Source organism: Cloeon dipterum, chromosome 3, assembly GCF_949628265.1.
Source record: "Cloeon dipterum chromosome 3, ieCloDipt1.1, whole genome shotgun sequence".
Lineage (NCBI taxonomy): Eukaryota > Metazoa > Arthropoda > Insecta > Ephemeroptera > Baetidae > Cloeon > Cloeon dipterum.
The window spans coordinates 7,016,723-7,030,617 of NC_088788.1; the positions used below are offsets into that span (position 1 = coordinate 7,016,723).

General features: G+C 40.7%; 1 protein-coding gene across 1 annotated transcript; it reads left to right on the forward strand.

Moving 5' to 3' along the window:
- The first annotated feature begins 1,896 nt into the window (after positions 1–1,896).
- pug (pug C-1-tetrahydrofolate synthase, cytoplasmic) lies at positions 1,897–13,865 on the forward strand. The gene is made up of 16 exons (XM_065483649.1): positions 1,897–2,061; positions 3,859–3,953; positions 4,213–4,411; positions 4,506–4,642; positions 4,701–4,796; positions 4,858–5,111; positions 5,462–5,687; positions 6,134–6,307; positions 6,419–6,555; positions 6,907–7,239; positions 7,381–7,598; positions 7,812–8,022; positions 8,320–8,468; positions 8,528–8,790; positions 13,308–13,587; positions 13,673–13,865. Exons 1-16 carry the CDS (start codon positions 1,912–1,914, stop codon positions 13,760–13,762), a joined length of 3,012 nt encoding a protein of 1,003 aa, XP_065339721.1. The 5' UTR covers positions 1,897–1,911; the 3' UTR covers positions 13,763–13,865.
- The last annotated feature ends 30 nt before the right edge of the window (positions 13,866–13,895 follow it).

Genomic DNA, 13,895 nt, shown 5'->3' on the forward strand with positions numbered 1-13,895 from the left:
CCGTTACGCGTAACGCCCTACCCGTTACGCGTAACGCCCTACCCGTTACGCGTAACGCCCTACCCGTTACGCGTAACGCCCTACCCGTTACGCGTAACGCCCTACCCGTTACGCGTAACGCCCTACCCGTTACGCGTAACGCCCTACCCGTTACGCGTAACGCCCTACCCGTTACGCGTAACGCCCTACCCGTTACGCGTAACGCCCTACCCGTTACGCGTAACGCCCTACCCGTTACGCGTAACGCCCTACCCGTTACGCGTAACGGCCTACCCGTTACGCGTAACGCCCTACCCGTTACGCGTAACGGCCTACCCGTTACGCGTAACGCCCTACCCGTTACGCGTAACGGCCTACCCGTTACGCGTAACGCCCTACCCGTTACGCGTAACGCCCTACCCGTTACGCGTAACGGCCTACCCGTTACGCGTAACGCCCTACCCGTTACGCGTAACGCCCTCCCCGTTACGCGTAACGCCCTACCCGTTAGGCGTAACGGCCTACCCGTTACGCGTAACGGCCTACCCGTTACGCGTAACGGCCTACCCGTTACGCGTAACGCCCTCCCCGTTACGCGTAACGGCCTACCCGTTATGCGTAACGGCCTACCCGTTACGCGTAACGCCCTCCCCGTTACGCGTAACGGCCCACCCGTTACGCGTAACGGCCCACCCGTTACGCGTAACGCCCTCCCCGTTACGCGTAACGGCCTACCCGTTATGCGTAACGGCCCACCCGTTACGCGTAACGCCCTACCCGGTACGCGTAACGGCCTACCCGTTATGCGTAACGGCCTACCCGTTACGCGTAACGCCCTCCCCGTTACGCGTAACGGCCTACCCGTTACGCGTAACGCCCTACCCGTGCTAAACAGTCGCATAATAAAAATGGTAAATTTTGATTCTCAAGATTTGCGGTTTATTGCGGTTCCACCGCACCCGCAAAAATGAACCGCAACCGCACCGCAACCGCAAAATTATAACCGCATCTGTGGTTGTGGTGGGCGGTTTGCGGTTTTTTAGTACCAAAACCGCAACCGCACAGTGCTCTACTTATATGCTGCTTGTTTTATTTAAATAATCAAATAAACTAGATTTTACGCGGTATTTCTTTGCTTTCGAACACATGATATTTTTTACTCTGCGTTATAACGGTTATTAACAATGAATTTTTAAGTTTTAATTATCATGAGACAATTCCAGTGAATTATCAAGAGGTACTTTTCAAATTAAACCTTATAAATTGATAACTTGGGATACATAACACTGATTTATTTGTAATAAAAACTTTTTATACTAAAATTTGGTCTTAATTCATTTTTATGATTCCATAACTGGTCACTTTTAAATTTAGAAACAAATTCAGCGTGGCCGTGTATTGTTATGGCGAATTATTAGTGAAAAAAATTCAAAACATGCCCAAATTTTTAAACAATTAAAAAGTTACCTCTGCTTTGTTCATATAGTTACAGTAAAAAATACAATTTATTTAAATTAGGGAAGTAATTATTAACTGATTTTTACTTTCTAAACACTATAATTAACAAAAATAAAAATTAATCTATTTTAAAAATATGACTTTCTTAAATCACCTTTATAAATAATCTAGAACCCTCTATTTCTCCCTTAAATACAGTCCAGTTCGAAAACAAAAATACAATTTTTTTCTTCGCTCCGCACTTGACCTTGACCTCTGGGCAAAAGTTCAAGCGGTCAACCAACGTCTAACTCGGACCTTGACAGCTGCCACGTGATTATAATGAGCCTGAATTACAAATCAGCGGATAAGACGAGCCCCAATGCCCCCCAGTCGTCGTTAAGAGCGGCCCCCACTCTGCCGCTCACACTTGATTATCTCGGCACCGGGTACGAGAATATAATAATAATAGGCCTTTTTCGCGAGCGTGTTTGCATGCTCGGCGGGGTTCGGTGCCGGATAATCACACTGTCGTCAATTTCTCGGCCCCTTCCAGTGCTACACCGCTTTTCCCTGAGCAAAAAGAGTGAAATTGCGTCAGTCTGCGGGTCAACTGCGCTTCTGCTCCGCTCCAGCTGCAAGCAGGTCTGTTCATTTTTATCGCTCTGCATTTCCAAGGCTGCATTATTTATAACTATTTATCTTGTTGACTGAAGTAGGCGATCTTTTTAATCTGATTTCAAGATTTCTTTCCTATTTTTAATGAAGTTAATATTTGATTCGTCTGATAATTATATTATTTATAATGTGATCAGTCTCTAAGTTATTTCTACCAAGAAAATTTTCGTGGGAAAAAATTGTAGGTTGAAAAATTTTTAAATGTATCTGACTCTACAGAATATATTACAATTTAAGTTAAATTAGGTTCATTGAAATTTAGAATTAGATTAATTGTTTAATGGTCTCTTTTTAATTACTAACCAAAGTAAATTTTTCCTCTGCATATATAATATATCTTTTAAAAATTAAAGTAACAAACTCATTCTATTTTGATATTAGATGATTTCCGATATTTAAGGCAATTTTTTAATTTAAAATCATTCTGAACGAGAAATGTAACTATCTCAGAAACAGTTTTTATTTAGACTTTGGATCAGGAATTTGAATGCCGTTCAAGTTTAATATTTATCCTCAAAACAGAATTTTAGCTGGAGGTCTCTCCCGTCAGGAGAGACCTCCGAGGGAAAATATGCGGCAAGTGTTTGTAAGCGGCAATCTTTCAAATATTGTATATATTACGTGTTTTTTCTTGAGAAATTGTCATGTTGATATCGCGGTAAATTCCGCTCGACAATTTTCTCTTAGGCCAATCGCGAGAATTTGGCCAAAATTCTTTTTTCCGGCCATGCCATCTTGCGCCAATAATCTATCAATTTTTGAATTTTTGTACAATTGTTACCCCAAATTCTGTTACGTATGGAAAAATTACAGTTTTTGTCGCCGAGTTACAGTTTTCGCCACCCTGACTTTAACATGGGATTCTCATAAGAACTGGCGAGATGTGTAACCCGGCAGAAACTGTAACTTTTTACCATATTGTTTGGATGAATATTTGTCGATTCAGGAAGAAGTATGACTTTTGGATTGACATCGGACATAATGAGCCAGCCGGCCGATTCATTTTCTCGAGCCGCCAGCCACCAACATTTTTTTCGGCTCAGCCAGCTGCGCCGGCCGGCGAGCAACCCATTGTTTTTATCATTATCATTTTCACGTGCCTAAATTAAAAATTTTCGCGCCGTTCTTTTTCATTGATTATTTACAGAAGTATGTAGTTCGATTTTTCGTGTTACTTTATTGCGTTAATATGGTTCGCTAACATTCATATTTTTCCGGAAAACCCCTACTGCATTGCACAATACTGTTTTTAGGGGATTTTTCTGCAATTTTGTGCATTTTTATAATATATCTAACTAAGATTCTTTATCGTCCTGGACGCGGTAAAATTGCGCAACTTTGAACAACCAAACGCAAATTTCCTAGTTGCAAGAAAAGGTCTAGATTAAAAAATTCGACGGTGAAAATTTGGGTTTTTGTTGAACGTTGCGCAATTTTACCGGGACCAGGACTTATTTATGGTGGATGACCAAAAATAGAGATTTTTTTTTTGAAAAAAAAAACAGTACGATAAAATCCACTCATGGTTTCACCAAAAGTCCGAAAATTTTAATTCTTGGATCAGCTTTTTTTATTGTTGCTAGGCCGGGTTTTTATCCCATACACACAGACACGCAGAGTTGTTTTTCTATGCGTTGGGTGAAGTCACGTGACTCTCGGGCCCCTTGCTTGCTAACAACTACTACTACTCTACTGCCTCCTCTCCCTCTCCCCCGTCTGCGTCTTCGCTCTCGCTAATGTTTTCCGTCTGACTGTGACTATCAGGTGACGGCTGCCCTTGGACGTGTTGTTTCTGTCAGAAGCATGTCGACCGACGCAACAGGTGCCGCCAGGGTCCTCTCGGGCAACGACGCCTCCAGGTACGCAGCTAATTGCAGACAATTTTCCTTGGAAAAGCGTTTGAAGACAATTGTAAATAATTATAGGCTCATTTAAAGTGATTTAAGGCCTCCAAAAGATTTTGGACCAACAGCGGCCACGCCCCCTCCCGGCTTTTATCACAAGACAAATAATTTGCTCGCTCTTTAAATAATTGTTTGCGCTCGTCAGGTGCTGCAATTTGGCGAGTTGTTTATTGTTCTCTGTATTGTATTAATTTTTTGGAATTTTTCTCTGCAGCGATGTGAAGGAGGAGTTGAAGAAGCGGGTGGAGGTGTTGGGCCAAAAGCTGCCCGGCTTTCGGCCAGGACTGGCCATCGTCCAGGTCGGCGGCCGGGAGGACTCGAACGTCTACATTCGGATGAAGCTGAAGAACGCCGAGGCCATCGGCATCAACGCCACGCACGTCAAACTGCCCAGAAGTGCCACCGAAGTCGAGGTATAAAAATAGTCACGGCCAGAAAATAATAAAATTTTAATGAGTGTTATAAAATAAATTTCCATTCCGTTTTAACTAATTCCTCGATCAACAGGTGCTGTTGAAATTGAACGAGTTGAACCAGGACCCGAACATCCACGGCATCATTGTGCAAATGCCGCCAGATTCTGAGCATTATATCAACCCGCATACCATCACCGACGCCGTTAATCCGGAAAAAGACGTGGACGGGTGATTTAAATATTCACGAGGGAATTAGTTCGGTCTAAACAACTGTGTCTTTCATCAGTTTGCACACGATGAATGAAGGACACGTCGCCACAGGAGACTTGGAAACTGGGTTCTTACCATGCACGCCCAACGGAGTCATGGAGCTGATTAAAAGGTTTCTTTTATCATGGAAAATTGAGATTTTAGAAAGAGCTAAAGGAATTTTTTGATATTAGAACTGGAGTGAAAATTGCCGGAAGCGACGCAGTGGTGTTGGGAAGAAGCAAAATTGTTGGCACGCCAATGTCAGAGTTGCTGAAATGGCACCACGCCACCGTGACCGTGTGCCACTCTAAAACCAAGGACCTGGAGCAGAAGGCGGCTGCAGCGGACATTCTGGTTGTAGCCATCGGACGCGCAGAGATGGTCAAAGAGTCGTGGATCAAGCCTGGTGCCGTTGTCATCGACTGCGGAATTAACTCCATCGACGGTAACAAATTTCTAAATTTAAATTGAGGCTAGTTAAATTAATATCCTGCTTATTTTTTATAAATTCTTATTAAAAATTAAATTAAAATATTATTCATGCAAAATATTGAGCAGATTCTCCCATTATGTTGTATCAATACTGGAATATTATTTCTGCTCCATTTTAAAAATGAAAATACACAGAAATAAAAAATTGACTTATTGTTATATTTTAGTTTGCCAAAAATCTAGAATATTTCTTCTATCTGAATGATAAATCTTCCTTTAAAGAAAAGTTTTTCATCTGGGAAATAATGTGCATAATAATTTCCTCCTGAGTGTCTTCAATTAAATTTTAATAATTTTATTCAGATCCGACGAAGAAGTCCGGCAAGCGCCTTGTGGGCGACGTGGACTACAAGGGGGCGGCTAAGCGGGCCTCCTGGATCACCCCCGTGCCTGGTGGGGTGGGTCCTATGACCGTAATCATGCTCATGCGCAACACCGTTTTGGCTGCTGAAAAAATGCTTGAGCGGCTGCTGCAGCCCAAGTGGAACCTCAGGCCGCTGCCCCTCAACATCCAGACGCCAGTCCCCAGGTAGGAAGAAATTCGAGGCATTTAAATAACCTTTCAATTCAATAAAAATGTGGATACGCTTTATAAAAGTTGTAATTTGTGTAGCAAACATTGCAATTTTTAGAATATTTATCGAAACAATTTATCAAACGTTAAAAAAAATCATACAAATTATGATTTTCTTATGGATTTGTGAAGATATTACTGAGTTGAACTTTCAAGATGTTACTCTGCTAAAGGTTGTTATCGCTCCCTTGATTGCCTTGCGTACTAATATTTGAGGGAAGAGAATTCAGAAAAACGAGAAAAACCTAGCTACCCTCAACTAGAAGAGGGGCCTCCTCAAGGCAGATATCTGAGAAGCCTGATAATTTTAAAAATTAGACAGATTTTTTATAATTGTATTAAATTTGCGTGCCCTGAAGTAATCTTCGCAGTTATAAATGGACAATTTTCCGTAATTTCAGCGACATTAGTATCGCGCGAGCGCAGGTGCCAAAGGAGATCAGTCAATTGGCGGAGGAGATCGGACTGATGAGAGCCGAGGTCAACCCTTACGGCTCTAAAAAGGCCAAAATCTCGCTTGGCGCCATCAAGAGGCTGAGCGCCTGCAAAACCGGGAAATACGTCGTGGTTGCCGGGTAAATATGAATATTTTAGGAGTTCTGCTCAAATTGATTTCAATAAAAACAAAAAGGATTTGATTAATTTTCTCTCAAATGGTGGATAAGTCTAACTCCTCAATTTTGTAGTATTACGCCAACACCTTTAGGAGAGGGAAAGAGCACCACAACTTATGGTCTGGCACAGGCTCTTGCTGCCCACAAGAAGGTCAACGCGATTGCCTGCGTCCGCCAGCCTTCACAAGGTCCAACCTTTGGACTTAAAGGTGAGCTGTGTTTAAAAAATGACAAAATAATTATTTAATTTGCATTTATTGAGTGTTAATTTTTATAATTACAAATTAAATTTCCCCTTTTTATTATTCATTTATACATTTAAAAATATATATTTATGTATTTAATCATGAAGAGTCAATATTAGAATTGTTTTATTATACAATATATTTTCCTGAAGTAAACCTTGAATCTAAAACTAGGAAAATTTTTAATTTGTTACGGCTCAATAAATTTACATTGTAACAATCTTAGCTGAAATTTTTGAAAAAACATTTTACATATAATATTTTCCTTTCATAAATTTAAACAAATAACTAGTCTCAATCCAAATAAATTATCAGGTGGAGCGGCGGGTGGTGGCTACTCGCAGGTGATTCCGATGGAGGAATTCAATCTGCACCTGACGGGCGACATCCACGCTGTAACTGCGGCCAACAACCTGCTGGCGGCGCAGCTCGACGCTCGCGTCTTTCACGAGGCGTCGCAGACGGACGCGGCGCTCTACAAGCGACTCGTGCCGGCCGTCAAGGGAAAACGCCAGTTCTCCAAAATCCAGCTAAAGCGGCTCGTGAAGCTCGGCATCGACAAAACCGACCCTGACTCGCTCACCCCTGAGGAGGCTGGCAGGTTTGCACGGCTCGACATCGACCCTGACACCATCACCTGGGTCCGAGGTAAAATATTTTTGCTCTCCTGTCATTCTCACACCTTTTAATTAATTTTTATAACTGATTAATTTATAAATAATTATCATAACATAAAATCTGATTGTTCTTATGTTTCAAATCAGCTAAATTAATGGTATTTAATTTCAGTTGTGGACACAAATGATCGTTTCCTGCGCGGTATCACGGTTGGCCAGGCGGATACGGAGAAGAACATGGCCCGGAAGACGTGCTTCAACATATCAGTGGCTAGTGAGGTGATGGCCGTGTTGGCCCTTGCCGCCGACATGAAGGATATGAAGGAGCGTCTGGGTCGCATGGTCGTTGCCCTTGATAGAAAGGGAAATCCTGTCACCTGTGATGACTTGGTAAGTTTGTATTTAAATTAAAATGTCATCACTAAATACACGCCTGTCCTTTATAGAATCAATATTTGACATTTTATTTTTAAATAAATTTATTTAGAATCAACTTGAAATAAATAAAATGAATTGTCTTTGTTTTTACCTTTCAAAAACAAATTAAAATTAATACACAGTGATTTGTTTGGTCTAAATGTATTTTTAAATTGAATTTTTCAGGGTGCAACGGGGGCGTTGACCATTTTGATGAAGGACGCTCTGCAGCCGACCCTAATGCAGACCCTGGAGGGCACGCCGGTCCTGGTGCACGCAGGGCCCTTTGCCAACATTGCCCACGGCTGCTCGTCTGTCGTTGCTGACCAACTGGGACTCAAACTCGTTGGTCAGGACGGATTTGTCGTTACTGAGGCCGGCTTTGGATCTGATATTGGTAATTTTTTGAATTTCAACAAGTAAATTTTGTATGTAAGTCTTAATTTCCAACGTGAAACAAATATATTTTTGCATCTTGGTTTTAATTTCTTTAAGTTTTCTTACAATTAGAGATCGATAATCCAAATTTGCTTCTATTACTGATCTCAAATTTTTCAATATCTTTATTTGTCCAATTTTCCTTTGCAAATTTAAATATTTTATGAAAAATTTTTATCCTGTGCTTAGCAGAGTAAATTTTAATTCCATCACTGAACAATTTAAAGCCTTGAAATTTATCTCTTCATTTCTGCAGGTTTGGAGAAGTTCTGCAACATCAAGTGTCGCTCGTCAGGCCTGAAGCCGGACTGCGTAGTCTTGGTCACTTCAATCAGGGCCCTGAAAATGCACGGTGGAGGCCCACAAGTCATCCCCGGCACCCCTCTGCCAAAGGAGTACCTGGACGTACGTTCATCCCTGCAAAATTTAATAAAACCAAATTAATATTAACTCGAATAAAACAGGAAAACATTGAGTTGGTGACAAAGGGGCTGGTCAATCTGCTAAAGCACATCGACAACGGCAGAAAGTTTGGCCTGCCTGTGGTGGTAGCCATCAATGTCTTCTTCTCAGACACGCCTGACGAGATCGCCCTGGTCAAAGGTTCCAGTCTTGGAGCTGGGGCCGCGGCGGCCGTTGCTTGCCAGCACTGGGCCCATGGTGGGCCCGGAGCCGTCGACCTTGCCGAGGCTGTCATGAAAGCCTGCGACCAGCCCAATAATTTCAAGTAAGTGACAATCATTGAATTTCATCTGTGGGGCTCACGCTTATTATGAAGTCAAAAATTTCCAGTCAGGGAAATTGTAGGATGCTGCATTGTTAGAGCTTATGTTGATTTTATTTATTTGGACAGAGATCGGAATAATATATAAAATCACCAGAAATTCATTTTTTTCCAAACGTGGACCCAAAGTGGTTTTCCATTTGTTCGATCGCATTATTTGTAAATCCGACTCCATTCTGAAACCGATTTAAAGATTTCTCGTGCCCTTAAAATAATTAAATTTGATCTTTTAGGGTGTTTTGCTAAAATGTGTTTTTTCTATTAAAATTCGACGGATTGATGGATTTCAAGTCACAAGGTCTTAAACGAAAGGTCTCGCCGAGCTCTACCACCTGACTTACCCTGCCGATCTTCTTCAGGGTGCCCCACCCTGAGATCGGTCCCGGGGCCACTTTTCGCTATTTTAAACGCCGCCGCTCCATTTGGCACTCTGCGGACTGTATTTTTGTCAAAATCCTCCCACCGCGCCGACGTAAGCGCAAAACGCTTGTTGTTCTCTATGATTTAAAAAGGGAGTAACAAAGAGCTCTGAATGAACAAACTCCTTTGCGGAATTAAACATGGGAAATACTTTAAAGTTGGAATGTAAAGACAGTTTGTGTTCAGTCGTAATGATTTTTGAAAGGCTGACTCTTTAGGTGTGTCATTTTATGCCCTGAACCTCTGCCTTAAGAGGCTACTGGGTCCAGAGTGGCCTCAGAACAGCTTGGGCCCTAGCGTGGCCATCTTTTCGCCCTCCCGCACCGAGTTCTTTTATTGGAATGCCAAAAATTTGTCCCTAAAGCCCTTCTTGAGCTACATAGTTATTTCGAGTCGCTATAATTAACCACCTTTTGCCATTGGGCAGTCAAGAACAGACCCCCAAAATGCTCCAAGAAAATACAGGCCCAAACTTTCCGAAAAAAAAAACACCTCATTTCGTGCATTTCTCTTATCATTTAATATAAAAACTAGATAGGAATGGCAGTTGAACGTTTATTTTTATTTAAAAATGAGTTATTTCCATACAAATTTGTACAAATGCATTCAAACGTCAGCAGAGGATCGAAATAAATTTTGTCCTTAGAAAGGCCCTACATACTTTTGACGATTGAATACTCCGATATACTCAATAATGGATTTTTGTCCAAAGTAGTCAAGTACAATTGCGACTCTCGCATCAATAAAATTCCTCCTGCAACGTATGCCAGGGTAATGGTATGATTTAATCATATTATCAAAACCAAAATTGGGATTGAGTTTGGTCAAGTTAGGCAGATAAGCCGACGCGTGTCTGATCAGGTCAAACAGTGCAGAAAAGAACTGCATGAATTCAGACACGCAGTATTCAAACGAAATCGGATGTGCTGGGTCCCAGTTGTACGTCAGAGAGGTCAGTTTGGCGAGGATTTTGCCTTTATCAATCTGCAGTGACACCTGTTTCATGTCGTCCGGATTAAATTTGTCTCCAATCAGCTCAAGTTCTTCTAAATCTGGCGCAGCTAGGATGTTGGACAGATTATATTCTCTTTCGCTGAAATTAAACAGGTTAATTCTTCTGATGGCTATGATAATTTGGTCGGATCTTACCCGCGAGGGTGCCAATGGAAATTCTTTAGTTTGGCAAAATTTTCAATGGGTTTTGAGTCATCAATTACGTCCATATCAAACACCCACAGCTCTTCCAAATTTGGGCAGGAATCGAATATAGTTCTGAATTCTACCTTGATGTTACTCTCCTTGAGGTCAGTGAATATCAGAGAGTGCAGATTGGCTCCATATTTACACAGAAATGTTTTAATTAATTCTTTAGACTGTATGCATTGGAAATTCAGGCCTTTAATTTTGGAAAATTGAAGCATCGCCTGTACATCTTGTTCATCATGCTCCCAATCCAACCAATCAATCTGGAAATGTGAACAACAACTTGTTTACATTTGAAAGTGAAGACCGGAAGTAATATTTACCATCAAGTGAGTGACATCAGGGTATGCAAGATGCAAATCTTTGCAGGGTTTCGTCAGCAAGTGAATCAATGGAGGAGGCTGTTTGGGAGGATGGGAAAGTGGAATTTCGAATTCCGCTTTCCATTGTACCTTGTCAGCAAAGTAGCCGACGACTTTGAGGTTGTGCAGGCAGTGCAAGCTCAGCAACATAACGATTTTAACCAACAGACTCATTGGTCTCAAAACCGTATTAGATGGTCTGGCCTCTCTTCCATAGAAAACGAAAACTCGCAGGTTGGAAAAGCTGATCCTAAAGTCTTCAATTTCTTCAAGATTGGAAAAACAGTCACATGTCAAGTCAATCCAGATGTACTCCAATTTCCGAAGTTTATTTCTGCAGAGGTCTTTCAGGTTACGAAATTCGATCGTGTAACCATTCATGGTAAGATAGACCAGGTTCTTCAGCTTTCCAAGGGCTTCGACTAATGCTTCATCAATGAGCATTATTAAGTCATTTGAAGTATTATTGTCTTGAACTTTCAGGGATATAATGTTCGGAGCTGTCTCAGCAATTATCTGGATCACCTAAAATATAAATTCATAGATTTCTTAATATTGCTATGTTGAAACAAGTTTTAAACTCAATACTTTTGTCAACTGTACAATTCTGTCTCTAAAGGGACAGAAGCTCATCAGCGCTGTAATATCAATCTCTTTTATTTTTGGATGCAGCAAAACTTGAAGAATTCTCAAACGTTGCTCGAACAGATTCAAGTTCATGTGTCCTGCAAAGCAGAACTGTCTTTCCAACACTTGCAACATTTTATCATGAAGGGCACTCGCTTGGATATTAAAAATGTATTTTCATGATTATATTCTTCAAAAAAATTTTAATTACTCACGCAAGGTTTTATTGTCCAGGTCATTGAAGAAAAAATCTGTGTTTTTCATGATATAATTGAGGACAAAACCGATTAATTTTGTGTTGCGTCTGTTCAAGTTATTCACTCTTCTTTTCGTCCGTTCCAATAATACATCCATCTCTGCATCCATGGTCTCACAAATATTGACGATAGATTCCTGAAATTTTTAAACAACATCATTATTATTTTATGTCTTCTCTATTTCTTAACAGAGAAATTTTTTCAACAATGCAGGAAGACACAACATGTAATTTACTATCCATTGGTAATTTCATCGGCGCATCTTTGAATGTTTTAAAAAAATAGCGCCAACGTTACGAATTTCGGGTATTTGCACTGGACTTTCAGATTCAATCCTGCTACTCTCATTGTCAGTCAGTGCCACCCCCCCCCCAGACCCCCTGATGAGTGGTTGATCAATTCTAATCTTGGGATCACCCATTAATAAATATTTCCAAACGGCGTTCAGACTTGTCTACTTAAAAATCAGGTTAGAAATGTCAAATTTGAAAATTACACTGCTTAAATGATGTGAATATCTGGAATGCGATGAAAATACCACTGTCGGCCAAAATGTTTCTTTTAAATTTGGAACATTTTCATGAAAAATTTTGGGCCTTCCATATCTGCCAGAGATTTTAAGAATTTGGCCAAATTTTAGTGACCGCTCATGACTTTAAATACAGATCTTTCCCACTTATCGTCACCTTTATAAACGGAAGAAGCCATGAAAATTCGTGAAATGAAAAATATTTCTGTCCAGGAATGTCAGCAACGCAGAGCAAGAGTGTATTGATCGTAAAACCCTGACAAGGAAGTGACGAGTTGTTACAGATACAAATGAGTTAATTTCGTCTTAAAGTTTTGATTTACATTTTGACCGATTCAATTAGTTGACTCTTAGAAGCTACAAAAACGTGGATAATTTTTGTCAAAGGTTGAAATTTGTGTAGCATCACGGGCTTCTATTTCTCATTAAAAGCAAATTTCAATTTATGCGTAATCCCCGTTTTTTTTCAAAACAGCCAAAACAATTATCAGTGTTACAAATCTAAATATAGTTTTGATTTTGCTTACGCCTTTTTAGTGGAGATAAAAGTGATGATTGCTGAGTTGTAGGTTGTCGATTTTACTGCTCGCTTCCTCAGTTGCTTCTAATTTTGAGGGGAGAGAAACCTATCGCTTATTTGCCTTGCTCACAGAGTGTGCCATCTCAGGGCAGATACTGTGACTTTGTTCTAAACCTCGGAAATTTAAATCGCTAAATATAGGTCTAAAAATGACCCCTTGGTCCTGCTTAAGTTGCCCATTCGATGTCTTTTGATGTGCTTAAACCAAAAATTTGATTGTTCAAGCGTCGTAGGAACGTAAAAATACAAAATCTTAAATAAAAAACCTTTTTGCCGTTTATGGACCAATTTCTTGAATCGCACAGCAGCAGGATTCAGTCCTAAATTGCATCAGAATTAGAAATGCCCTTAAATCATAATTAAACAGTGGCGCCATCTAATGGTGACTTCATACACTTAAAAGGCTTTCTGATTCTAATTCAAACAAAACTTCCTAGTGTAATTTATTTTCTAAACAACTCTCATTTCGATATTTCCTTCAGGCTGCTGTACCCGAATGAGATGTCGATCGAGCAGAAGCTTCACACGATCGCGTCCGAGATCTACGGGGCGAGCAAGGTGGAGCTGTCGCCAGAGGTGCTTGCCATCATCAACAAGTACAATAAGCAAGGCTACGATAAACTGCCGCTGTGCATGGCCAAAACGCACCTCTCCCTGACGGGCGACCCGAGCATTAAAGGCGCCCCCAAGGGCTTCTCGCTGACCGTCAGGGACCTCATCATCTCCGCTGGCGCCGGATTCGTCGTCTCAATCGCTGGAGAGGTACAAAAATCAAAAGTTATATTTTCATAGGAAAACCTTTTTAAAGATAAAAAAAATATCAAATTATAAAAATTGTGTCTTGTAGATTTCCAGAATGCCAGGACTGCCCACGCGTCCTGCGATTTTCGACATGGACATCGACGTAGATACTGAGGAAATTGAAGGACTGTTCTAAAATGCATCACATTCCAATCAAAAATAAAAAAAAGGTTAGAAGGTTTAGTGCCATAATGATTGTTCCAAAAAATAAATAATCTATTTTCATAGGAAGTGAAAAATTCTGCTGTATTTTTAAATCAATGCCAAAG

Excerpts from the sequence above, each read along its gene's own strand:
- pug (XM_065483649.1), top strand. The coding sequence starts at position 1,912 with ATGCTCGGCGGGGTTCGGTGCCGGATAATCACACTGTCGTCAATTTCT. Across the intron at positions 4,412-4,505 it reads GAAGTGCCACCGAAGTCGAG|GTGCTGTTGAAATTGAACGA; the intron begins GTATAAAAATAG and ends CTCGATCAACAG. Across the intron at positions 6,556-6,906 it reads TCCAACCTTTGGACTTAAAG|GTGGAGCGGCGGGTGGTGGC; the intron begins GTGAGCTGTGTT and ends ATAAATTATCAG.